The sequence below is a fragment of the Monodelphis domestica genome, chromosome 5, assembly GCF_027887165.1.
Source record: "Monodelphis domestica isolate mMonDom1 chromosome 5, mMonDom1.pri, whole genome shotgun sequence".
NCBI lineage: Eukaryota > Metazoa > Chordata > Mammalia > Didelphimorphia > Didelphidae > Monodelphis > Monodelphis domestica.
The window spans coordinates 33845967-33873115 of NC_077231.1; the positions used below are offsets into that span (position 1 = coordinate 33845967).

The 27149-nt window shown below is 48.2% G+C and overlaps 1 protein-coding gene across 4 annotated transcripts in view; it reads right to left on the minus strand.

The window, feature by feature from the left end:
• Positions 1-27149, minus strand: part of SCN8A (sodium voltage-gated channel alpha subunit 8) — a 223109-nt gene that overhangs the window by 23660 nt on the left and 172300 nt on the right. For all 4 annotated transcript variants that reach the window (XR_008912050.1, XM_056798197.1, XM_056798195.1 and 1 more), the window contains exons 15-20: positions 25774-25947; positions 22768-23124; positions 17715-18182; positions 16933-17050; positions 16120-16274; positions 2390-2563 (exon numbers count right to left, since the gene is read on the minus strand). Coding sequence is in view for 3 of the 4 variants with exons in the window: in XM_056798197.1 (XP_056654175.1) it covers positions 2390-2563; positions 16120-16274; positions 16933-17050; positions 17715-18182; positions 22768-23124; positions 25774-25947 (1446 nt within the window). In the remaining variant the exon portion in view is untranslated. The remainder of the gene's footprint in view (positions 1-2389; positions 2564-16119; positions 16275-16932; positions 17051-17714; positions 18183-22767; positions 23125-25773; positions 25948-27149) is intronic.

Here is a 27149-nt window from a genome sequence, read left to right on the forward strand (position 1 = left end):
TGGGAAGTAAGCGAGTACCTGCCAGGAAGGTGGCCGCTCTAGTCCTCAGTCCCAGCTACAACCAGAAGCTGGCAGCTAAGCGCAGACTGCCTTCCCTCCTCCCCAGGAGAATCCCTTGCCTTCTTTCAAGATCTGGCTCCACAGTCTATGCTTTTTTCTTTTAAACCCTCACCTTCCATCTTAGAATCAATAGAGGGTATTGGTTCCAAGCAAAAGAGTGGTTCAGTCTCAGCAATGGAGGGTTATGTGACTTGCCCAGGGTCACACAGCTAGGAAATATCTAAGGCTGGATTTGAACCCAGGACCTTCTGTCTCTGGGCCGGGTTCCCTATTCACCTAGTTGCCCACCACATTGTACTCTTGATGCTGTTTCTCCTGATTCTCCAGCTCCCAGCTCCCAGCGCTCTCCCTCTTCATTTTGTCTTTATTCAGGATATGCACCCACACAGATACACGTCTCCTCTCAGAGAATGGCATCTCCTTGCAGGCATCCCAGGATCCCAGCACAGAGCCTGGGCACAATAAATGCTTGCTGATGGACTGAGATAATGCTGCCTGACGTACCCAAAAAGGAGACCGAGCGACTCACCAGAGCTCTGCTGGATTGTCTCCTATAGGATACGAGAAGAAGCCTTCAAGCCCTGGGCTTGAAGTAGGCTACGTGCCACCAGGGGATGCCTGAAAGGACCCTGAGGCAGAGGATGGGCGCAGTGATGGTCCCCGACCTGTAGGGCTGTTTACCTCAAAGTGGCCTAGAAAAGTGGATCCAGAGCAGCGGAAAGGAATGCCCTCTAACCTCTTCTTTCGGGGCTCCCTTCAGGGGTTCATCCTCAGGCTTACTGGGGAATTCCTATTGGCTTCAAAGATGCCTGAGGGATCAAGACTGAACTGGGCCTCCCTCTGGCCCTTCTGAAGGTAAAGCTGGGAATAAAAGTGGCTCAAGGCAGGTCCCCTGCGTGGATTGCGTCTTCCTTCCGCTTCGCAGCTGCTCTGAGAGGGCAGGGCTACACACTACCCACTATCTGATACGGGAACCAGAGACTTCTTCCCCTGACGCGCCTTCCCACCAAACCGTTAGCCCGAAGCCCGGGGCTACCACCAGCCCGACGTCCCGGAGGAGTTAGGCTTTCCGCATCGGGGCTAACGGGGAACCTGATGGGAAAGAGGTCCTGGAGCTAAGCACAAGGACGCTGGGGAGGAAGAGGGGGAAAGTCCCATGTTCAGCATCTCCAGCCTTGTTCCTGGGACAAGCACGTCCACGTGCTTCTGCCTAGATCTAAATGGGCTCATCAGCATCTGCCTCCTCAGACCCACCAGCCAAATGCACCAACCCAACCTCTAAGCAGCCTGGCTTCGTTGGCACTTTTCTGTAGTCAGCAGGACGTGGACTCTCCGCGGGCCCTCTGCCATCTCCGTTTACCCTTTCCTTCAAAGGCTGCTTTAGCTGCAAGAAGAGGGCTTCGGTGATTACTCAGGAAAAAACCCTTCCCCTGTTGAGAAAGCCACCAAGGAATAAGGAGCAGGGAGCTAAGGAAGAGTTCTGGGGGCCGTGACCTGCAACTGGAAAGAAAACGTTCAGGTAATGCTTAGTGTCTCCCCAAGCGCTCTCCGAGTTTGGGGTGGGAAGTGCAGAACAGGAAGTCTTCTAATGTTTGGTCCTAAGGTGGAAGGAGTAAGGAGGCAGGAGAACTGTCCTTCCAAGAGGCCCTTCTTAAAACATCAACCGTCGGCCCAGGCCCTGTTTCTAGGGTATTTTCAGCTTATAAAACCCGAGTATTGGGAAACAGGGATTCTTCATTAGCCCCCAATTCCCCAGATTCTCCCTTTGGAAAATGAACAGGTCAATTTGTGTTCTAGTAACAAGCCCTCTCCTTTCTTCGTACGCATTGCATTCCTCAGAGGAGCCTGGCAGAGAGGCTCAAATGGAATGGATAATGCCCCGGGTCTCTGGGCCTCTTCCCTATTCCGAGTTTGCTCCCTCCTCTTCCTCCTAAAGAATGAGAGGCTTCATGCTGAGGGAAAAGCCCAGGGACGGAACTGATCCTGTTTGCCACTATGTTCCCCAGTGGGCTGCCTTCTAGCCCCAGAATTCTAAGACCAACAGCTGCAATTCCCAGGCCCAAACTGCTGCTTCCCAGGCCCTTTCAATGCCAAACAAATTGGGGGGAAGGGCTAGTTGACTTGTGCCAGAGCATTTTCCGTTTTATGAACCCACCATTTGGGAGACTTTGGTCCCTTGGAAGTCCAGCCCCCTCCCCCACCCTCATATTGCACCTCCACTCCCTAGCCTGGCCCTAGGAGACCCTCCCAGGAAGAGTTTGGATGGCCCCAGTTCCCTGTTTCTATTTCCTTGCTAGAAAGGGTGGAAAGTAGTAAGTGGGACACGTACAGCCACAATGAGGAAGTCCAGCCAGCACCAGGCATTGGTGAAGAACTTGACAAAGCCATAAGCCGTCCACTTGAGCAACATCTCCAGGATGAAGATGTAAGTAAAGACCTTGTCTGCGTATTCCAGGATGGTGCGGATGGTCTTCCTCTGTTCAATATAAATGTCCTCGAAGGCCTGCAAAGGAAACAAGAGCCATTTATGGCTTTGGAGTGACCAAACAAGCAGCTCCTAGCAGCAGCATTAACCATACTGCTGGGTTGACCCCAGCCTTCTTTCTTGCTTCTCTCCTGCCTCTGCTACGGTCTTCTTTATGGGAAAAAGAGCCTTAGTCCTCCAGGCATTACGAACATTCTGGGTGGCTTTCAGTGGCTGAGGGTATCTCAGAGGATGGAGAATTCTGGCACTGCCTTCTAACTCTTAAGTTTCCTGGAAATGAAGGATGGCTGGGAACTCTTTTTGGCTTCTCTAACTCATGCCATGGCAGAGGGCAAGACTCATTCTCCAGGTCTAATGGGGAGGCAGTGGGGGTAAAAATAAACCCACTCCTCCCAAGTACAAAGTTCCTGCTCTCCCCCTGAATCTTAGCACAAACCTCACGGCTCTGGGGGAATCCAAGAATCCCAGAGTTAGAAAAGACCTTGGAGACCATCAGATCCATCCCACACTGAACAAGAGTTTACCCTATTGCACACCCAACAAGGGGGCATCCAATTTCTGCCTAAAAACCTGTAGTCTTCAGAAGTCAATTCCATTTTTGTGTGGCACTAATGGGCAAAGATGCCTCTCTGAACCTTCTACCTGCTGATCTTAGTTCTGCCCCCTAGATTGAGATGAACAATTCCAATTTCCTCTTCCACATGAAAGCCTCTCTAGTACTTCAAGGCAACTCTCATGCTTGCCCCAACTCTTTGATTTCCTAGGCCAAATAGTCCCTCTTCCCCTCAAGCTTCCTAATGTGGTCTGATGCTGAGATCTTTCGCCTTGGTTGTCCTATCCATCCATCTGTCCATCTATCCATCCAGCCTCACACACACACACACACACACACACACACACACACACACACACACACACACACACACTCCTCCATTACATGTAAAAAATGTTTAACATGCATTGAAAACATTTTGAATTTTTAAATTCTCTCCATCTTCCCTGCTGCTCTCCCACCCCTTGAGAAGGCAAACAATATGATATCGATTCCACTCTGGATTGCCAATCTGGTTATCAGTTCCTTAGACCTGGGCACTACATTCCTCACAATGCAATTTAAGACTACATCAGCCTTCTGGGCTACCTAGTCATATTGCTGTCGACTCCCAGGATTCCTCTTCAGTGAAAGGAAGGTGACCCCTTTGATCTCATCATCTATCACAAGGATTCCATTTTATGATCAAGAACTCTGAGATTCCTTTATCCAGTATCCGACTTCCATTCTCCCTATGTTTTATGCCACTAAACTTTGTGTCTATTTGGCTGAGGGATTGATATGTACTATATAGAAACCAGTCTGATTACTGCTTGTCAGTCTCCTTTGCTATGTGAAGATTGGATCTCTCTATCTCCTGATTGTAACAATGAAGATACTTAGCTCTTCCTTTATTGGGAAGATTGAATTGTAATCCATAATCTATTTTTAGTTTTTAATCCCCAAAAGGTGGTAACTCAGTGTTTGAAGTAGATCTACCCATTTTAACTACAAAAAGGTGTTAACTAACCACAAAAGGTGTTAACTAATCACAAAAAAGGTGTAAACACCCATTTCATGCATTGAGTGGGAGGTCTGTGACCCACATGTGAAAGAGTGGGCAGTCCTGGAGAGGAGCGTGTGCTGGGATTGGTAGACATGAAATTTAGGGGAGGTGACAACAAGAGAAAAAGATCCTTAAATAGAGGAAACAAAGACTGAAGAGGACAGTCATCCAAGCTTGGAGTGAATGATCAGTCTCTTGGAGCTAGAGGGAAGACAGACACTCGGACTTGGTTGTGGAACTGGACCCCTGGAGGAGCTCCCGCAGAAGACCTTAGACTGCTTTCCCTTTTAGACAGTCACCTTTGGTGAGTGAAAGGTGGACTTAGTGACCCCCGCCTTTCTGGAGGTGTGAGACTCTTTTTCCCTAATTAGGGCCTTGGAGAATTTCTACCTGGCTCAGAGGAAGCCAGAGTGTTCTCTGTCTCTGTCTCTCTCTCTCTCTGTCTCTCTCTCTCTCTCTGTCTCTCTCTCTCTGTGTCTCTGTCTGTCTCTGTCTCTCTCTCTTTCCTTAAATCTTCCTCTGTTGTAAATAAACTATCATAAATTCCATTTAATTTATTAATTCATTTTGGGATTTAGAAATTAAATCCCTGGCGACCACCAATTTAAATATTCAAGTCTAACCACACAATTAAATTAACAGCTAGATCATCATTCACAACATGTCCCCTAATACTGGCTATACTCTGAAATAAGTTAATTGTTTGTGTTAAAAGGTTTGGCTCAAAGCTGAACCCAGTTTTAGCTGGTAACAGGTTATAGGCCCAGATGGTAGGCCTCACTTCCAGTAAGATGGCTTGAGATGCAATCTGACTGCTTCTTGATGATATAAAAAACAGTAATTTGGTTTATTTACCTTCTTTAACTCAGGAAGGGATGGAGGACCAGGGAAAAGGTGATCCTAATCTTTTTCCTCTAAATCTCCTCCCCCAGAATCTACAGACCCCTCACGGGGTCCTCTTCTTGATCTTGATGCTACCTCAATTCCACTCTCGGACTTTTAAAAAATCCCCCTATCTAACTTTCTGATCTAACTGGTCCTCCAGATCAATATTTGACAAGTTATAGTTCATCAGTAGCAGATAGAGTGAGGTAACTGAGGAATTCACCCTTTTGGGGCCTGAGCCAAAATGGCTGCGACCTCACTCTCACAGACAGGACTCTGGTAGGGATCTTCTTAGTTGCCACAAAATCCCTTATGGCACCGGATCTCAGGAACTCAATTGATGACTAGGTGGCTGGATCACAGAAAACAGGCACCACTGGCTTCCCCAGAAAGTCGGGTAACTTTCCCCTTGGTCAGACCAACGGCAGGAAGTGGTCCCTTCAAACTCCTTGAAGAGACAGGAACACTCCCCCCATTAACTTTCTGTGAGTTTCCTTTTAGATCTTCCTCACACACTGGAATCTCTCTTTTAGTTCCATGCGTGTGCCAGGCCTTGGTCTGCAAAGTCTTACACCAGACTTTTGCAAAAGCTATTACCTTTCTTTTCGCTCTCTTACAGCTCCAAGGCTCAAGGGCTAGGCAATTGAGATCAAGTGACTAGCTCAGGATCACACAGCTAGGAAGTATCTGAGGCCCAATTTGAATATAGGATTCCTATCTCTAGGCCTGACTCTCAATCCACTTAGCTGACCTCCTCAAAGCTCTGTCTTGAACCCTATTCTCCTCCCTCTTCCCCTCCCTCCATCCTTCCCCCCTCTTTCTCCCTATTCCTCTCTTTCCCCCTTTCCTTCTCCTCTCCCTCCCTCTTCCTTCTCTCACCCCTGTCTCTGTCTCTCTCTCTCCCTTTCCCTCCCTCCCTCTCCCTCTCCCTCTCTCTCTCTCTACCCCCCTCTCTCTGTCTCTCTCTCCCCCCTCTCTCTCCTGTCTCTCTCTGTCTCTCTCTGTCTCTCTCTCTCCCTCTCCCTGTCTCTCTCCCTCTCTCTGTCTCTGTCTCCCTCTCTCTCTCTCTCTCTCTCTCTCTGTCTGTCTCTCTCTCTGTCTCTGTCTCTGTCTCTCTCTCTGTCTCTCTGTCTGTCTGTCTGTCTGTCTGTCTCTCTCTCTCTCTCTCTCTGTCTCTCTCTCTGTCTCTGTCTCTGTCTCTCTCTCTCTCTTGTCTCTCTGTCTCTGTCTCTGTCTCCCCCTCCCTTCCCTCATCTCCCTCATCAGCTTTTATGGGTTTAATGATCAGCTTTATGTATATGAAAGCGAGAAGGAACGAGGCTTTTATTAAGCCCCAGCTAGGTGCATCATCTCCCCGAATCCTCACCGCAATCCTGGGAGGCAGGTGCTAGTATTATCATCCCCAGCTTGCAGTTGAGGGCGCTGAGGCAAACACAGGTTAAGTGACTTGCTTGTAGACGGATTTGTCTTGCCGCTAACCAACAATTCTTTCACCTTTTCACAAGCCCTCCGCCCTGGTCTGGCTTCACTTTTCTCCCTTCCCAAATTTAACCTTGTTAGTCAATTCAACACGACTCGAACTTGGTCTCGAACCTAAAATGTTTTGCTTCCTTTACAGGCAGCTGGGGGTTCAGGACTTGGCTGGGAGTTGGGAAGACCCGAGTTCAACTCCTGCTTCAGACAAGTCACATCATTTCTGCGCGCCTTCGCTTTCTTAACTACAAAATGGGGGTGTAACGACCTACTATTCGTGAGGCTCTTAGCACAGGGCCTGGCCCCTAGGAGACACAGGCTCTCCTTTTCTTCCCCTCCTCCCTTGTTCTCTTCTCAGGCCCTAACAAACCCCAGCTCTGGAGTCCTTGGACCCTTTGCCCCCTCAGCTCCTGCTCGTGCTGCTGGACCCCTATCTGTGTGTATCATCTCATCTCCATGGGCCTCACTAGAGCAGAGCAGTTCTGTTATTCCCTGCTTCATGGGGTCTCCGTCCCACCCTCCCGGAGGCAGACGGCAGCGCTCCCCGTCCCGGGAAATGGAGGCCCTCCTCGGTCTGCCTCTGGGCTTTCCCCTCCTCCTGGCTCCTTTCCTTTGGCTCACAGACCCTCCCCGGGCCTCTGCTTCCCTCCCATCAGGGCCAGCAGTCCTAGAAAGGGCCACTAAGCCGCCTCCTCCATTCTCTGTGGTGGCTCTCTTCAGAGTTAGGGGGCTCCGGACGCCAGATCCGGCGGCCTTCCTTAGCCCTTCTCCTTCCCGCCGTCTCTGAGGCCTCGGACATGGCGCCCCCCCAACTCCCAGAGGCTCTCCCCTCCCGGTCTGCCTCCTCTGTGGACCGTCCTCCACGAGCTGCCCGCTCTCTGTCCCAGGCTCTGCCCCGGCCGCTCTCTGTCCAGTGCTCTGCCCCGGCCGCTCACTGTCCCAGGCTCTGCCCCGGCCGCTCTCTGTCCCAGGCTCTGCCCCGGCCGCTCTCTGTCCAGTGCTCTGCCCCGGCTGCTCTGTCCCAGGCTCTGCCCCGGCCGCTCTCTGTCCCAGGCTCTGCCCCGGCCGCTCTCTGTCCAGTGCTCTGCCCCAGCCGCTCTCTGTCCAGTGCTCTGCCCTGGCTGCTCTCTGCCCCGGCCGCTCTCTGTCCAGTGCTCTGCCCCGGCCGCTCTCTGTCCAGTGCTCTGCCCCGGCTGCTCTGTCCCAGGCTCTGCCCCGGCCGCTCTCTGTCCCAGGCTCTGCCCCGGCCGCTCTCTGTCCAGTGCTCTGCCCCAGCCGCTCTCTGTCCAGTGCTCTGCCCTGGCTGCTCTCTGCCCCGGCCGCTCTCTGTCCAGTGCTCTGCCCCGGCCGCTCTCTGTCCAGTGCTCTGCCCTGGCTGCTCTCTGCCCCGGCCGCCCTCTGTCCAGTGCTCTGCCCCGGCCGCTCTCTGTCCAGTGCTCTGCCCTGGCTGCTCTCTGCCCCGGCCGCCCTCTGTCCAGTGCTCTGCCCCGGCCGCTCTGTCCCAGGCTCTGCCCCGGCCGCTCTCTGTCCCAGGCTCTGCCCCGGCCGCTCTCTGTCCAGTGCTCTGCCCCGGCCGCTCTCTGTCCAGTGCTCTGCCCCGGCCGCTCTCTGTCCCAGGCTCTGCCCCGGCCGCTCTCTGTCCAGTGCTCTGCCCCGGCTGCTCTGTCCCAGGCTCTGCCCCGGCCGCTCTCTGTCCCAGGCTCTGCCCCGGCCGCTCTCTGTCCAGTGCTCTGCCCCAGCCGCTCTCTGTCCAGTGCTCTGCCCTGGCTGCTCTCTGCCCCGGCCGCCCTCTGTCCAGTGCTCTGCCCCGGCCGCTCTCTGTCCAGTGCTCTGCCCTGGCTGCTCTCTGCCCCGGCCGCCCTCTGTCCAGTGCTCTGCCCCGGCCGCTCTCTGTCCAGTGCTCTGCCCTGGCTGCTCTCTGCCCCAGCCGCTCTCTGTCCAGTGCTCTGCCCCGGCTGCTCTGTCCCAGGCTCTGCCCCGGCCGCTCGCTGTCCCAGGCTCTGCCCCGGCCGCTCTCTGCCCCGGCCGCTCTCTGTCCAGTGCTCTGCCCCGGCCGCTCTCTGTCCAGTGCTCTGCCCCGGCCGCTCTCTGTCCAGTGCTCTGCCCCGGCCACTCTCTGCCCCGGCCGCTCTCTGTCCCAGGCTCTGCCCCGGCTGCTCTCTGTCCAGTGCTCTGCCCCGGCCGCTCTCTGCCCAGTGCTCTGCCCCGGCCGCTCTCTGCCCAGTGCTCTGCCCCGGCCGCTCTCTGTCCAGTGCTCTGCCCCGGCCGCTCTCTGCCCCGGCCGCTCTCTGTCCAGTGCTCTGCCCCGGCCGCTCTCTGCCCAGTGCTCTGCCCCGGCCGCTCTCTGCCCAGTGCTCTGCCCCGGCCGCTCTCTGTCCAGTGCTCTGCCCCGGCCGCTCTCTGTCCAGTGCTCTGCCCCGGCCGCTCTCTGCCCAGTGCTCTGCCCCGGCCGCTCTCTGCCCAGTGCTCTGCCCCGGCCGCTCTCTGTCCAGTGCTCTGCCCCGGCCGCTCTCTGTCCAGTGCTCTGCCCCGGCCGCTCTCTGCCCAGTGCTCTGCCCCGGCTGCTCTCTGTCCCAGGCTCTGCCCCGGCTGCTCTCTGTCCCAGGCTCTGCCCCAGCTGCTCTCTGTCCAGTGCTCTGCCCCGGCCACTCTCTGTCCCAGGCTCTGCCCCAGCTGCTCTCTGTCCAGTGCTCTGCCCCGGCCACTCTCTGTCCCAGGCTCTGCCCCGGCCACTCTCTGTCCCAGGCTCTGCCCCGGCCGCGCTCTGCCCCAGCCACTCTCTCTCTGCTTTTCTCCGACTCTCTTTGAACTCATTAGCTCACAGGGCTTTAAGGAGCAGCTCCACACACTTGACTCCTGGACCTCCGTCCTTGGGCCGACTCTCTCTCCTGACATCTGCATCACCCACTGCCTCTGGCTTTCCAGCGGGACGTTCCACAGGCCTCTCACTATGCTCAGAGCAGAACTCCTGCCTTTCCTCTCAAATGGAGCCCTTTCCCGAAGTTCCCTTGTTCTACATAGTCACATGGTCACAGTCTTTGTCCCCAAGCCCACAGGCAGTGAGGGGGCAGGGAAGATGGACCCCTGGGTCATCTTCAAGGCACGTACTGGCCGTGTGACCTGGGCGAGTCACTTACCCCCTTTGCCTTGGTTTTCTCATCTTAGTCCAATGAGAAGGAAATGGCAAATGACTCCAGCATCTTCGCCAAGAAAGCTCCAAATGGGGTCACCAAGAGTCAGACACGACTGAGGCGAGTGCACCACAACAACAACAACAACAACAGACCCGCTCGCTTTAGAAGTCTTGCTGCTGCTGCCTACAACAATTCTGGTATCTGTTCCTTATCTTCATTCACGTGAGCACCCACTGCTAATGGGTGACCCGTCTCTGGTCTCCCCAGACCAGGACAGTCTGAACTTGTGAAGCGGATGTTTTCAGGCCACGTGCAAGACGTCCCATTTGCTATCACCCACTTTCATTCTACCGCGCTTGGCAGCCTGCTGCGGGTGCTAGCGGTCTCCTCCAGCTCTGCGCCGCCCACAAGCCTGGTCAGCACGCCGCCCGTGCCTCTGCCCTGACCACTGGTGAAGATGCTGAGTAGTGCAGGGCCAAGCCCAGATCCCCTGAATCGTCAGTGCTGACTCCAAAGCCATTCAATTGTATTATCATCTCTCCAATACGTCTCCAGCCTGTTACAAAGCAGCAGGACAGGCTGTCAAATATTGTGCTGAAATCAGACCTTGGTAAATGCTAGGCCATTCCTCTACTCTGTAAGTCTAGTAACCCTGTCAAGAAGGCAAATAAGGCTTGTGTGGCAGGATTCCTTCCTTATTCTTGATGAAGCCCGACAGCTCTTTGTGTTCACTGCCTCCTTTTCTACATGTTCACGAACCCTCTCTCTGATATCATGCTCTCGAATTTTGCCAAGAATTGAAGTCAAGCGCAGAGGCCTAGAGTTGAAGAAGCCATCCTCTTCCCTTTTGGGGAAATGGAGAATGTTTGTCCTTTTTGATGCTTGCAGTACCTCTGCCATTCTTCATAATCTTCCAAAGACGACTCAGTCTGGGCATCTGCTAGATCTTTAATACTCCCAGATTCATTTGGGACTGCGGAATCTTAGGAAGGATTATGTTGAGAACAAGTGTGACCTCCTCCTTCTCCAAAATAAGATTTACCGTCTAAGAGTACAGAGCAAGTATTAACATCCGGTCCTCTTTAGGTGGATACCACTGGTGCCTGGGATGAGGTATATATGCCATTCTCTGGTCATTCAAGTTTGCAATTTCCCCCTTCATTTTCATTCTTTTCAAGAGCTTTTTCTTCACCATGCATCTCCATGTCAATGAGCTTCTTATTGTCCCCCACCTGAGATCTCCTTCATGACTAAATCTCTGTTCTGCCTCATTTAGATTCTGAACCTCAAGCCCAATTCTGTACAGAGCCTTCTTTTCAGGTCCAGCTACACTTTTGGTTCTTAATAAACTTTCACTCATAAAATGTCCCTTGTTCATTCAGCCAAGGCAAATCAGAATGTTGTCAGATGAATAACAAAGAAACCTAGTATTGATTTTGTCATTTTCATTGCCGGGAGGCAGGAGGAAAAGGGCTCGCTTCCTTAATGAACATTTATGCATTCAATTATAGATTCCTTTCTAATTTTTTTCCTCAGGTATGAATGTCTTGTCTCCTCCACTAGACTCTAAGTTCCTCAAATACAAAGGACATCTCACTTCTTTCTTCTATAACCTTTAAAGGGTCTACAAATATAATACTAGTCGAAGGCTGTGTGTGTCGCTAGCTAAGTGTGGAAAAGGCTCACCTCTGGTAGGTTTGGTCATTTGGGGAAAAATGGAACATTTCCCCTAGGATTTGTTCAGCTTTCTGAAGCTTTATACTGAGGGTGGCAGGGTGGTAGGAATGGAAGCAAAGAGATCTGAGTATCACGGGGTCTTTAGATGTCTCCACAGATTGTTATAAATAGGAGATTCTTGTCTAACAATCAGGGAATCGTCCTACTATCACATAATCCACATAAGCAGAGCAACTGAGCCCTATCGATACTGATGTCCTTGCTGGAAGTAAAAAGTTGAAGGAATGGACAGCTTATTGCCACACAGGTCCTCGAGGAAAAGTAAATAAGGGAACTGTTGGGGTACATTTCATCACATGTCCCAAAGAAATAAAAAACATTGTTTCATGGGACGCGTGATCATGACACCTCGAGGTGCTCATTATGAGAATAAACAAAGGCACCATGAGGAGAACCACGGCACTTTATGACCCGGTATTGTGTTCCAAAGGATGAAAAGGTCAAGAAATTCTATAGCCAGCTTGAGGAGGCTTTCCAAATCAAGTCAATGCACTTTTGAAATGGAATGCTTTCAATGCAAGACGGGCAAAAGGAGAGCATGTGAAAAAACAGAATGGAAAAGACAGATGCGGGATTACAAAATGAAAAAAGTCATTGGTTTAAAAATTAAACAGAAGCACCATTTGCATATATCACGAACACTTTCTTCAAAGAAATCTGAAGGATAGGCATGGCAAGCACGGAACGAAATCATGAAAAATGGAAACGACATCTTCGCAGAGCCATTTCTGAACCAGCAGCCTGTGTGCTGTCAGAACATCCATTTGTTACAACAAAAATCGAATCCAATTCCAAATTGGAAAAAAAGGATAAAGATGAGAAGATGGAGGGTCTCATTTGACCCTGTCTCTATCTTGAAGCGCTCCAATCTACCCTATTCAAAGAAGAGACTGACACCGAGACATAAGACACAAACAACTCCTTATCCACCTTTCTAAGGAAATTTAACTAAGAAAAATGAACCACTGGGCAGCATGGGAGAGAACTGGCCTCAGAGTGCAGACGACCTGAGTTCAAGTCCTGCCTCTGCCAGGGTAGCTGTGATCCTGAGGATGTTACTGCCCCAGGCACCAAAAATAGAAGACTATGCTCTGGTAGTGGGAGTTCCTCCCTGGAAGCTCTCTATACTGATGAAAGCACAGGTCTAGTTAAAAAACAAATCAAAAACCCTACAAACAAAAGAACCCAACCCCCCAAAACAAAAGTCACAAGGAAGAGGCCAATAGAAGCTAACAATCACCTCAGTCATTAAACCTTTGATCTCCAGGCTGCCTAAAACGACTCTGCTTTCTGAGAATTTGAAGTTTAAGACTTCACTAAGATTTTTGGGACATTCTGCGTATTCATTTATAAAACTTTGGGGAAGAAAACAGTGGAAGCTACTGAACCGTATGGCTTTGTGAAACAATGAGAAGGGGTTGAGCAAGTGTGCAGAACTTAGGTGTGATCCATGGGTGGGCCAGGTCACCCGATGAAACTGGAAATGTCCAAAGCCTTCATTATGAACAATGTAGTGACCGACCATGACTCCAAAGGGCTGACTATGACATAGGCGGAGAGGGAGGTGATGGCCTCAGAGAACAGAATGCATTTGTTTTACTTAACTATACAGATTTTTCTCAAGGGTTTGGGACATTCCTTGGAGAGAGAGAAGGATGAAGAGAAAATAGTTTTTTACTCATTGAAAGAAACAAAACTTAAATGAAAAATCTTGGAAGCTGAAAGGACAACAAACAGCTTAAACATGGAATAGGTGCATCAGCATTTTGATGAACAAAATACTTTCTTTTCTTCTTCAGTGACAATGGAACAGTTATCCTTGGACTCTAACACCCCAGCCCCTAAACTGCTTAAATAAGAAAGCAGAATTGGCGATCCAGATAACAAACAGAACAGCTGGACCAGAGTAAATACGCAAAAAGGAAATCCATGTTGGAAGCAACAGTTCTGAAGGTGCCAAGGATTCCCAAGTCACTGAAAGAGCTGAACACATAGAACAACCAACCAACAACAAATCAGAGCTGGTGTTACTACCACCCACAGGATGCCAAAAGTCACCACTAGTACTTTTGTTCTGAGGGCTAGAAAAGCTTTTTCTTAATCCTCATCTTCTGTCTTAGAATCCATACTAAATATCAGTTCCAAGACAGAAGAGTGCTTAGGGATAGGCCATATAGTGACTTGCCCAGGGTCACATGCTAAGAAATGTCCCAGGTCAAATTTGAACCCAGGACTTGCCATCTCCAGGTTTGGTTCTCTTTCTCCTGAGCTTCCTAGTTGCCCTTCATGTCTATAAAATCTGTATGAGAATGATTAAGGGCATTTTTGAAGAAAACAGGCAGGTTCTTTCCTTTTCATTTTTTAAAAAGATCCTTACTATCCTAGTAACAACCCCAAGTCAGAAGGGCAAGAGACAGGCAAATAGGGTAACCCAGCGGAGAAGTGTCTGAGCCAGATTTGACCCAGGCCAGGCTGCCCACACCTGCCTGAAAAGTGAAAGAACACCAGATCCTGCTGCACTTGCTGTTTGTTGAATATTGAAAAGGCAGAAATTCAGAAGTTCAAAACTGTACCCTAAAGGTTCTCCTAAGCCAAGGCATGAGTAATATCATGCAAGATTCCTTAATAAATACAAAGATAACTGGCGATCCTCTGATAAGCAATATCATGAGGCAGGGAAGCTGGGTGGCTCAATGGATAGGACTCCAGGTCTGGAGATGGAAGATCCTGGGTTCAAATGTGGTCTCAGATACTTCCTAGCTGTGTGACCCTGGGCAAGTCACTTAACTCCAACTGTCTAGCCTGTACTGCTCTTCTGCCTTGGAACAGATACTTAGTATTGATTCTATGACAAAAGGTAGGAGTTTAAATATTATATAGATCAGGTGAGGCAACAAAGAGGGAAGAGACTGCTTGCCCATGGAGTTTGTCATAGAGAATGTTTGGGGCAAGTTCCCATCCAGTATGCTCCAGATGCTCCAGTTTGTGGAGGCTAGGGACACCATAAAGCCTCCTAAAGGAGATCCCCAACCAGCCTAACCTTCCCAACAGGAAAAAGCAAGTACGTAAAGAATGCCTACTGTCCTAAACTATGGGAGTGGAAACACCGAGAAAAAGCAACTGCCTGAATACAGAGGTTGAGGGGACATGACAGAGGATAGACTCTAAATGAACACTCTAATGCAAATACTATCAACAAAGCAATGGGTTCAAATCAAGAAAACATCTAATGCCCAGTGGATTTACGCGTCGGCTATGGGGGGTGGGGGGGGGAGGAAAAGAAAATGATCTATGTCTTTAACGAATAATGCTTGGAAATGATCAAATAAAATATATTAAATAAAAAAAAGAAATAAGCCTAATCAAGACAAAGAAATACAAACATTGCCTTTATCCAAAAAAAAAAAAAGAATGCCTACTGTCCAGACTCCGATGTTTGGGGAATGGAGAGATCGTGAATTGGCCAGTCAATACCTCTGTCTTAGACATAGTTTCTGCTGAGCTTTTGTCAAAGCAAATGGAAGGGAAGTGAAAACTCGCCTCCACAGCTCACCGGTGAGTTTCCACTTGGCTCTCTCCAGAATACATGTATTCTTTATACATTTATAGAGAGAATAAGGGCTGAAAGGGCACAGAAAATGGCCTAAGCAAGGGACCGCTGCTAGTTCAGAACCCTTCAAACAACGCCAAACGACTTGGGGAACTCATCATGAGTTCTTATTTCAGTGGCGATCTTCATTCCAACACCTCCTTTTGTGCTGCCCCCACACCTACACTTGGCACAAAGAACACTGCATTCATACTCAACGACTAAATGGTAAATTGTTGTGTATACCAGGTCTCCACTATATACTTGAGCTTCTGTTCTGGGAATATACCACATTTGAGGAGAGGCCGCGGACCAATTGTAGAGGATCCAGGGGGAGGCAATGAGAGGAGTGAGGGACCGCGAGCTGGTGCCATCTGGGTATGAGGAGCTTTAGCAGGTAGAAGAGGCAGCCAGGTGATGCAGTGGAGAGAATGGTGAATTTGAGTCCTGCCTGGCCCATCACTTAGTCTCTTAGCCTCCTCTGTAAAGCATTTTGCAATCCTTACATTTAAATTCTAGCTATTACTGTTGTTGCTATTATGGGAAGAATTCTATTCCTTCTGTTCACCGCCAAAGGGCAGAATTAGGAAAAGCAGGTAGACATTGCAAAGTGGCAAATTCAGTCTTCAGGGAAGGAGACGCTTCCTAAAAATGATGACTTGTCCGGTGTTTTGCAATGGGAACTCACTGGGGACTGTGGGTTGTAGTAGATGGCTACCGAGGTCTTCCTCTAAACTCTGTTCAGGGATAAGAAGTTGGACCCTGCAGTGCTGCAATCGTGATGCTGGAAGACCTAGAGGCGCACCTTTGGCACCCTGGCTGAATCATCCGTGGAGGATTTCCGTGAGAATGGGCAAGGCTCGCACAGGATGAGAAACTGGAGGTCAGTCCTGATCGGCACGCCAGGAGAGAATGCCCAACTGACCAGGACACAGATCTTTTGGAAAAGGGGACTAGTACAGCATTAGCACTCAGAAGACACTCAATTGATGTCTATAGAATGAATGATTCAGGAGAAAGGCAAGATAGCCTTGTTCCCTTTGCTCCCAATCAGTCTGAAAATAGCTATTTGGGTTACCTTTTTAGCCCCCTATTCTGAGGACGCCCCACTCAGCTTGCTATGGCTATCGCCCTCTCCCGGAGTCCCCTAGAACTTACCAGAGCACCACTGCTCAGCAGAATCATGAAGATGATGAAGGTCTCAAACCAGTTGTGTTCCACAATAAGGAAACAGGTTTTCCGTAGGATCCACCAGGACTTCCCCAGCCCATCCTCAATGTTGACCTGGCAGCATTTGAACCTCTGGACACAGCCTGACGACACAGAGAGAAATACGTCAGAGGGAAACATGTGCCTGGCCCCGAGGTAGCTTCCTCTGACTCTGCTCGGCCGTGTCTTACCGTCCCACCAGGAATATAATGGCAAAGTCAGGATGCCAAAATGACATGACCGTGTCTCTCCCCTGCTCCGTACTCTTCACTGGCTCCCCTTGACCCCGGTGACCAAGTACAGACTCCTTCTCTTTGATATTTAAAGCCCTTCCCAGCTTGGCTCCTCTTCAGGTGTTCTGGTTGCTCCTCCTCACACAATACTTCATTTCCCAAAGCCACGCTTGGCCAAGCGTCGAAAGAAGCTTTTTACAATTGGGAAAGAACGGGGACGAGCAAGAAGGGGCAGCAACCGTCAAGCAAGAATGGCCTCCACGGACGGAGTCCTTCAGCACGTGGCTTTGTATGGTAAAGAATGGGCAGAGAAGAGCAGAGAAGAACCACAGAGGAGAAACAGTGCTGGCTTCCCCTGCGAAGGTGCGGGCTTTGTGTTCTGGGAAGCCATTCTTCCTAAACGGACTCCTCTGGTTTCTCCCTTACGACTAGTGCAGGGAGAAGGCGCTCAGCCTCCCTCCAATCCAGTTTCTTAGGGACCCCTGCTCTCCCGCCCCCCAAATCAAGCTCCGTCCACGTCCTCACGCACCTTCTGTGAAGCAGGCGTCTGGGTCCAAGTATTCCTCGGGCTGCTCCACAGGGACTTCCTCCACTTCTGGTTTGATATCGATGGTGCTCCCTTCCGAGGAACTGGTATCATCTAGTTTCTAGTTTCACAACAAAGAGGAAGCACAGATCAAAGCTCCCCTGCTCCACTTGGACCGTGCAGTGGATAGGATTTGTTTTAAACCCTCACCTCTGTCTTAGAATCAATACTAAGTATCAGCTCCAAAAGAGAGGCAAGGGACAGGCAATGAGGGCTAAAAGACTCGGCCAGGGTCACACAGCGAGGAAGACCCAGAGAGAACTCTAACCTGCATTCCTCTTCCCCAGTACCATCACTGTTAAGGAATTCTAGTCAGACAATTACTGTGATGCCCTGAGGGATCGCTAGTCTGCTCCCTGTGGATAGGCTCTGCACGGTACACCATTCAGGTCAATAAGGCGCACAAAAGAGGAAACCCAGTCCACAGCTCATCTCCTTCCAGGTTAGGCTTGGGGCTTCAGCTCTATTCAAAAGGCCTGGCCAACTCTAGTGCTGTATAATCTTTGACCTGGGAAGGGCTTTGCAAGTCATTGGTGAAGCCTCTCAATGTGACCTGGAAGACCCGGAAAAGGCTGGGGAGGATAAAAGATGACACCTTGCAAATTCCCAAATGCATCAGGATTTTGAACCTCCCCCGACCCCCTAGAACTAGCCCAGAGCCAAAGCAGCTAGGGAAGAGGGGAGCTATCGGGCCCCTTGAGGACAGGCATCCCCCCGGTTCTTACATCTTTGCTGCCCTCAGGATCCGACTCGCTGCTGACATCTTCAGTATTGAGATTTTCAAAGTCAGACTCGCCCACGGCAATGGGGACCCGCACAGTGAGGTTGGGGTTGTTGATGAATGACATGTGGTCCTCATCAATGATGTACTTCTCCACACTGCTCCCAATACCACTCGTGGTGCCGTTGCCATTCTTCTGGTAGTCACCGTTGCGGTGGATGTCGGCCCCAGTGTGGTTGGCGATACAATTGGCCTTTTTGTCGTAGAGCTCATCGAGCGGCTTCACTTCATCAGCTTCACGCTTGAAGTGGGTCTGAACAAAGGCGTGCACTTTCACCTTGATCCACGCCACCCCCTTCTTAATGCGGATGACAGAGATCTGGAGGTTGTTCATTTCTCCGTCATCATCTGTGGCGGCCAGGTTGTCAGCACTGAAAGAGCTCAGAAGCAAGGCTAGAAACAGATTCAGCACCTGCGGGGAGTGGGAGAACAAGAGAGGACCGTGGATGCCAAGCAGGTCAAGGTCAGTTTCTCCAAGTATATTTACTAAATCTGTCCGGACTTGGAAGTCATAGCAGTAAGTCAAGTCAATCATTTTATTAAACCAACTGTGCAGAGCATATGAACAAGGACCAAAGAAAAAGGAGCTCCCCGAAGAGCCTACAACTGTCTTCTCTCTCTCTGGTAGCTTCTATAGGCCCTTAATGTTTGTCCTTTAAAAATTACTCTTACAAGTTATCATCCTATCTGTGTGTGTGTGAGAGAAAGAGACGGAGACAGAGACAGAGACAGAGAGACAGAGAGAGACAGAGAGACAGAGACACAGAGAGAGCCAGAAATAGAGACAGAGATGCACAGAGAGAGACAGAGAGACAGAGACAGAGACAGAGATGCACAGAGAGAGAGAGACAGACAGAGACAGAGAGACAGAGACAGAGAGAGACAGAGAGACAGAGACACAGAGAGAGAGCCAGAAATAGAGTCAGAGATGCACAGAGAGAGACAGAGACAGAGATGCACAGAGAGAGACAGACAGACAGACAGAGACAGAGAGACAGAGACAGAGAGAGACAGAGCCAGAGTCAGAGAGAGACAGAGAGAAAGAGAGAGAGACAGACAGACAGACAGAGACAGAGAGACAGAGAGACACAGAGAGATACACAGAGAGAGAGACACACACACACACAGAGAAAGAGAGAGACAGAGTCAGAGAGACAGAGAGACAGAGCCAGAGTCAGAGAGAGTCAGAGAGACATAGAGAGACAGAGAAAGAGAGAGACAGAGACAGAGACAGAAAATGAGAACAGTGTGCATCCCCTCACTTTCTGGGCCAAAATCCTTGTAAAAGCTATCTTCTCTCTTTGCCTCCCACCACCTTCTGCAATATGGTTTCCTACATGATCATTTCACTCTTTCAGAAGTCATCAAGGATCTTTCCTTTGCCAAATCTGATGGCCTTTTCTTTCTTTTTTAAAAAATTTATTTAATTTTAATCAATTACATTTTTAAAAGAATTTCTTAAAAGAGAATTTTTCCATGGTTACATGATTTATGTTCTTTCCCTCCCCTCCTCTCAGCCCCCTCCCATAGCCAACTTGCAATTCCTCTGGGTTTACATGTGTCATTCATCAAGACCTATTTCCATATTATTGATATTTGCCCTAGGGTGATCACTTAGAGTCTACATCCTCAATCATATCCCTCTTGACCCATGTGATCAAGCAGTTGTTTTTCTTCATTGTTTCTGCTCCCACAGTTCTTTCTCTGGATGTGTATAGCGTTCTTTCTCATGAGTCCCTCTGGATTGTCCTGGATCATTGCATTGCCACTAATGGAGAAGTCCATTACATTTGATTGTACCACAATGTATCAGTCTCTGTGTACAATGTTCTCCTGGTTCTGCTCCTCTCACTCTGCATCAGTTCCTGGAGGTCGTTCCAGTCTCCATGGAATTCCTCCACTTTATTATTCCTTTTAGCACAATAGTATTCCATCACCAACATATACCACACTTTGTTCAGCCATTCCCCAATTGAAGGGCATCCCCTCATTTTCCAATTTTTGACCACCACAAAGAGCGCAGCTATGAATATTCTTGTACAAGTCTTTTTCCTTATTATCTCTTTGGGGTACAAACCCAGGAGTACTATGGCTGGATCAAAGGGCAGACAGTCTTTTATCGCCCTTTGGGCATAGTTCCAAATTGCCCTCCAGAATGGTTGGATCAATTCACAACTCCACCAGCAATGCATTAATGTCCGACTTTGCCACATCCCCTCCAGCATTCATTACTTTCTGTTGCTGTCATGTTAGCCAATCTGCTAGGTATGAGGTGATACCTCAGAGTTGTTTTGATTTGCATCTCTCTGATTATAAGAGATTTAGAACATTTTCATGTCCTTATTAATAGTTTTGATTTCTTTATCTGAGAATTGCCTCTCCATGTCCCTTGTCCTGATGGCTTTTTCTTACTGCATAGCCTTGCTGACCTCTGTGCAGCGGCTGGCTCTGTTACAGGCCAGATCCTCTCTCCTCTCAGTTTTCCCGATGCTGCTCTCTGGCTTCTCTTTGGGCCCGTCTGACTAGTCCTCCTCCGCCCCCCTTCCTGCCTCAGCAGTCACAGTCTAGGTCCTAACTGCGTGTGTCTTCTGAGAGCCCATCTTGGATTGTCCCCTGGTGGCCTCCTCCGTTCCCGTGGGTTCAATGATCATCTCTTGGATCCTGCTTATGTCCAGGGTCAAATATAAAATCCTCTGCTTGCCATGTAAGACCACCTACCCGGCCCGCTTTTTCAGCTGCTTATACGTGACTTCACTCTGTGAACTCTGAGTGAGCCAAATATGCCTTCGTGCTGTTCCCTGGGTACAGTCTCACCTCCCACCTCTGCGGCTTTGCCCCGGCTGCCCCCCAGCTAGTTCTTTCAGAATCTCTATTTCAAGGCTGTAAATGGATATGAATCCAGTAGCACTGCTTGCATGCAACCGTTCCTTATCCCCTCCGCTGCTGCTGTCCTTTCCTGTTCGTCGCCTCTCCTGGCCAGAATGGAGGCTTAGCATGCATGCACACAGTAGGTTCTCAATAAAGTGCCCCCTACTAGGAGCCCGCAGCTTCCTACAAACACTGAGAAGCCTTCCGACAGAGGCCTGACAAGGGCAAGCATCGGCCTAAAAATCCCCAACAGCGTGCAGTTTAGATTCGGAGGGCTTCGTCCCCGACGCAGTGGAGGGGCTGCCTGGGCTGAGGAAGTCACAAATCTCAAACCACGGAAGACGTGTTCCTGCTATCTGGAAGCAGCCGTTTAGCAATCTCGCCCCCTTCAAATGCTCTGGAGAGACGGGAAAGGGAGCAGCCAGAAGAGCAGTCACCAAATCAGTCTGCTCGGCGTCTAGCGCGTCACCCCCAGGACACGTCCAGCGCCCTTGCCTCGGAGCCTGCGGGACGCTCTTATTTGGCGAAGCGGCTTTCCTAATGCACAGCAGTCAGAAGGTACCAAATGGGGACAGAAGCAATAGATGCTAGCAGGAAGGAGGCCTACCACTATGAAGTGCCCATAGAAAGCCCTCGAAAAGGACAGGCGTTGGGGCTCCTGAGGCTGTGTGCAGTAGTCCTAGTTATGGTCCCGAGGCACAAAGGGCCGGATTCTCTTAAGAAAGCAAGGAAATGGGTCATCGATTTTAGAAGATTCTCATTAAAAACATTTCTGGCTTGGTACAAAAGGTGCAATCACCAGCTACTGGAGAATCGCTCAGCCATCAACGACTGCTTTAGGGCATCACCTCTGGAGTCGAGAGAACCAGATCAATTTAGTCCTTCAGAAAAAGCTTCTGAAAGATGGAGTTTTGTGTTGCATTGCCTGACCCTTTCCTGTTGGAGGGCCGCCACCCTAATTCAGGGTGATTCTGAATTCAGGCTTTACCATCTCTCTCTAATGCTATTTCCAGGGCCTCCTCCCCTCTCCAATCCATGCTCCAGCCAGACGATGGCCATGGTCCAACGTAACATCTCCTGGGTCGAAAACAAACACCTCGGGCATCAAAATCCTCTGCAACCCGGCGCCAGGTCCAGTGGGCCTCACTTGTCCTTCACACGCCCTGCACGCTAGTCAAAATGAACCTTCCTGCACTTTCTAAACCAACACATCTCTCGGCCTGGGTGTGCCCCTGGCTGGGATGAACCCCACCTCTCAGAATCCCTCCTTTACCAACAAGGTTAGAAGAGGTCATTAAAATGGCGACCACTTCCATTGAATGCCACTGAATCCAGGCCTAGTGCTCTAACCACTGTGATCCCATGGTCAGTCACACGCATCTCAGGCACCAAGGCCTATATCATAGGCACGCTGTCTAGGTGATAAGAAGCCATTTTAATTTTTAAACTCTTATCTTATGTCTTAGAATCAATACTAAGTATCAATTCCAAAGCAGAAGAGCAACAAGGGCTAGGCGATTGGAGTTAAGTGACTGGCCCAGAGTCACTCAGCTAGGAAGGGTCTGAGGCCAGATTTGAACCCTGGACCTCCCATCTCCAGGTCTTGCTCTCTATTCACGGAGTCCCCCAGCTGCCCCCCTCTAAGTTCTTAAGGAAATACAAACCCTATAAAGTAGTCCGAGGAGGGTTTTGGTGGTAGCTCTATGTATAGGGAGTGGGTCAGGAAAAACTCGCTAAAAGCCATGAGGCCACAGAAGAGACTAGGAGAGAGGAGGAGAGCACACCCATAGTGATGAGCACAGGGCAGGCAGATAATGGCACTAGAATCACAGAAGCTAAGAGCTGTTCAGGAAGTTTAAGGTCCTTTAGTCTAACCCTTTCTGCAGCATTCCTCCCCAGGGATGGGTCACCCACTGTCTGATGAAGCAGCCCACTTCCCATTCAGGGAAGCCCCAAGAAACACCATGATGGCTTAGCCAGAAGGGTCCATGTGTTCTGTGTCAGGTTCCCTGTGCAGATGGTGAAAAGCAAAGACCAGGAATGGCTGCCATTTTGGTAAGCAGCAGAGCCTTCGCCTAGCAGGGTTTTAGAACAGGTCAGAGAAAAGAGATCCATAAAGGGATACTAACCACCAAGTTGCCAATGACCATGACCATCATGAAGACAATGAGGCACATGGCCTGGCCTGCCACTTCCATGCAATCCCACATGGTTTCAATCCACTCCCCACACAACACGCGGAAGACGATGAGAAAGGAATGAAAGAAGTCGTGCATGTGCCATCGAGGGAGCACACAGTCTTGGTTGATCTTACAGACACACTCCTTGTAGCTCTTCCCAAACAGCTGCATCCCCACCACAGCAAAGATGAAGACGATGATGGCCAGCACCAGGGTCAGGTTGCCCAGGGCACCCACTGAGTTCCCAATGATCTTAATCAGCATGTTCAAGGTGGGCCAAGATTTGGCCAGTTTGAAGACTCGGAGCTAAGAAAGAAAGAAAGAAAATACACCCAAAGAACAAATTATATTCCACTTCTTTTTCACCAGTCCTAGCTAAGAAAATAATAAAGTGGAAAAAGAGTCATTATTGCTTTATCAAGGGCCCTTGAGAACTCTCAGCAATTGACATAGAGAGTCTTGGTACGAAATGGACTACCAATGTACAAAAGGAAAAACTGAGGCAGTGGGCAGGGAAATGGCTGGATTTCCTTGTACAATGAGTCTATGGTAGATCTAAAACTCAGGAGTCCTGCTCTCAAGACTGGTCAGGTTCACTCAAATCTAAACACAAAGAATTTCCCCATGGATGCTTTACTTAAAAGACAAAGGAAGGGTCATGGGAAATGGGCAATTTGGGGGAAGCCAAGTCCATTGGCAGAGTAAAGAGAGATTTCTTACCTACCTAAAAATTTTAGGAGAGAAAAATCAATAATTAAGATCAATTTTCAGTGTTTATAGACATAATTTACCATGATACACATTTCTTGCTTTACTAGTATTTTCCTAGCTTGATATAACATATAGGATGTTAGGCTTGGAGTCAGGAAGACCGGAGTTTCAGTTCTGCCTTCAGCTGTCAGTAGCTTTGGGCTGTTGGGCAAGCCCTTTAACTTTTCTATGTGCCAAGCAACTCTCTCAGATTATGGAGCTGCAGGACAGGCAGAGACAAATGCACATTCCTCTCTAGGAGTCCATCATACAAATGAAATAACAGGGCTGAACAACAAATAATTAATAATATGGATTATTAATAACCTCAGTATTTTATCTGAATTGGTAACATTTTATACTTAGATTTCTAAAATAAAGGATTTTGAGGATATGTTTAAAAATCTAATTTTACAACCAAAGACAAAAGAACAGTCTCTTTTCCAGTGTGTTAAAAAGTCAAAACATTAAAATGAAAATAAAAGTTGAAATCTTTGTGATGAAACATCTTCAACAGCTTAAGGAGTGAGGGAATCAATGAGGATTGGTTCAGAATCCTACCAATTGGTATTTATTTAATTCTTCAATGTTTACCAAATACTTTACACACAACATTTCATTCTAACCTCTCTACTACCCCGTGAAGCAGGTAACTTCAGGAGTCTCATTCTAGAGGAGGAAAATGAGGTTCAGAACGAGTAAAGACTTGCTCAGAGTCAGTGGGATTTAAACCCAAGTCTTATTGCCGCTAGCAACCTTATGTCGGATAACTGCCAACTTCAAAATGAATGATGGGAACATATTTGGATAAGTTTTACATGTTTACATGTAAACATCATAAGTTTACATATTATGTTAAAACTAGGAGAAACTAAGCCATAGAAAATAATAATCATCTGCTATATGTGCTATTGTCTACATAGAATTTTTTGGTAGAAATAAAATGTAAAAAATATGAGTAAAAAAATTTAAGTTATGAGCTAGGAGGAGACATAACAAATTTGATCATCTTTGCCTTTTGCTAGATAATACTTGGGTCTACTTTGAAAAGCAAGTAGGTTTTCCTGTTTATACTCTACATATCTTAGAAGGTCTAAACTGGATCTCAACCAAAGAGTCAAAGAGGTAAAACCTTGGAAATTATGCAGGGGTCTTATTCGCCATTAAGTTTGTTGGCCTCCCCATTGGAGAGGACTTCAATGGCATTTCTCCAAAGGATAAAAGTAATTTAGGGGAAAGCACAGTAGCCCGAAATAGTCTAGGACTGTTCAGAGAAGATAGGAATTGAATTTTCTATCCAACTCAGCTTTTTAAGGGATTCTTTGAGGTATCATTTCTACTTGGCCAAGCTATAGATAACTTTTCAGAACAAACTTATCAGTTATTCCTTAAGAGATACAATTTGGTCATTTAACCATTTCTTATTAAAGAAAAAAAGAAGTATTCTTCATAGCTAAAGATGTAGGAATGCTCAAGACAAATGTTCAGATCAACTTCTTATTTCAAATATTATTCAATCCCATTTTATAGGTGAGGTAATCAACTTAGAAAGAGTACAAACTGTCATCTTTTAGCAGAGAAAATCCATATTATTTAAAGGGAATGACTGGCTCAGGATAAAGATTCCTAATCCAGGGTACAAGGCCTTCTTAGGGATCCAGATTAGTTTCAGAGAGTCAGTGAACTTGAAAGGGAAAATGATTATATCTATATTTGCAGCATAATTGCTTTCCTTTGTAATCCTAGGTATTTGAAAACATTCTGAGTAGAGGTGAATGGACTCTAACAGTCTGCTAAGGGGGTCCATGGTACTAAAAAGGTTAAGAACCTCTGGGCTACAAGAAAAAATATCTAAGATCACCTTTTCAAAAAGTCATGTTTAGCTGCCAGTCATATAGAGAAAGCAATTCCTATTTTAAGGAACTACTAAAAAAGAATTTATGGCTGTAGTTTAATTTTGCAAAGAAATAAAAGATTGGATACTAGGCAGTAAACATAAGTTTGGAAGATCTTTATAGCTAACTCTCAAAAGAAATTGGAAAAGGGATTAAGGATTTGGATTGGATGAATTTAGAGAACCTTTCCATCTCTTGGATTCTGGGGGTAGAATATAATGTAGGAATTCTGAGGTTATCAGATTTGACTTTTATAAAAGGTAAGAACAAGATAAGAAGTTTTTAAAGAAAAGGAATAAATTTAGAATACCAAACGGAAAGATCTCAGCACCGAAAGCCCCTCCACGTCTGCTAGACTGAGTTCCATTAAACTGAGGGAGACAATAAATCCGTCAAAAATGTTCCAACCTTCTTGGAAATAATAGTAGGGATCCATGGCTATGAGCTTCAGAAACATTTCTGCTGTGAAAATTCCAGTGAAAACCTAGGGAAGAGGGAAGGAGAGAGGAAGGACAAGAGGGAAAAACATACAATTAGAATAGAACGTTTTCCTTGTTTAAACATAAACATCATGATGGTCCCTTCATTCAGTCTTATCCCTGCCACTGCCCAAGAGTACTCCTCTTTACTTGGCTCCCAGAGTCACCTGAAAGCCAATGTGGTGAGGGGAAAGTTTGGCTTTTTTCTCCTGAAGCCTTCCTTCCCTTCGCTCCATTTCCCCACCTTTGTTGACAAAGCTATCATTTCAGTCATGATCTCTCAGCCTTAAAAGCCCGCCTTACAGCTTGACTTTGGTTCAAAAGCATCACGTAGTCTAACAGAGTCATTTCCTTTCTTTACACGAGCCTCTCAGATCCCTTGTTCACTCCTGCTTACGGTCAATGCAGGCTTCTTAGAGGCTGGACCCTTTTCTTCCCCTTTCCTCCCACGGGAATTATGTAAAATAAGTTGTGATGGCGGATGCTGTGATTTCTGACTGAGGTTTCCGCTTCCAGTGTCTAAGAGTTTGCAGTGCTGGTACATGTTTTTGATAAGTATTTGGCAGCTGACTGGGGAACATGTATTACAAACTAATCAGATAAGAGGAATAATATTTTTTCATTTAAAGTCTAATTCATTCATTCATTTATTTTTTAAGCCCTCACCTTCCATCTTGGAATCAATACTGTGTAGTGGTTCCAAGGTGGAAGACTGGTAAGGGCTAGGCCATGGGGGTTCAGTGCCCAGGGTCACACAGCTAGGAAGTGTCTGAGACGAAATTTGAACCCAGGACCTCCCATTTCTGGGCCTGACTCTCAATCTTCTAAGCCAAATAACTGTCCCAAAGTCCAACTCTTTTAAAAACTTGTTAGGGCGGCTGGGTAGCTCAGTGGATTGAGAGCCAGGCCTAGAGACAGGAGGTCCTGGGTTCAAATCTGGTCTCAGACCCTTGTGACCCTAGGCAAGTCACTGAACCCCCATGGCCTAACCTTAGAACCAATACACAGTATTGATTCCAAGCTGGAAGGTAAGTGTTTAAAAAACCAAACAAGCATGTTGTGGATGACACGAGGACTCTCCAATCTCAAAGCATCTCATCAAGGAGACTAAAATGGAATGAACGTGGGGTGAGCTAGGATTGAATGAACTGCACTATGTTGAAGGCAACGTCATTTTCGCCGAACACGGAGACTAAAAGAGAAGAGT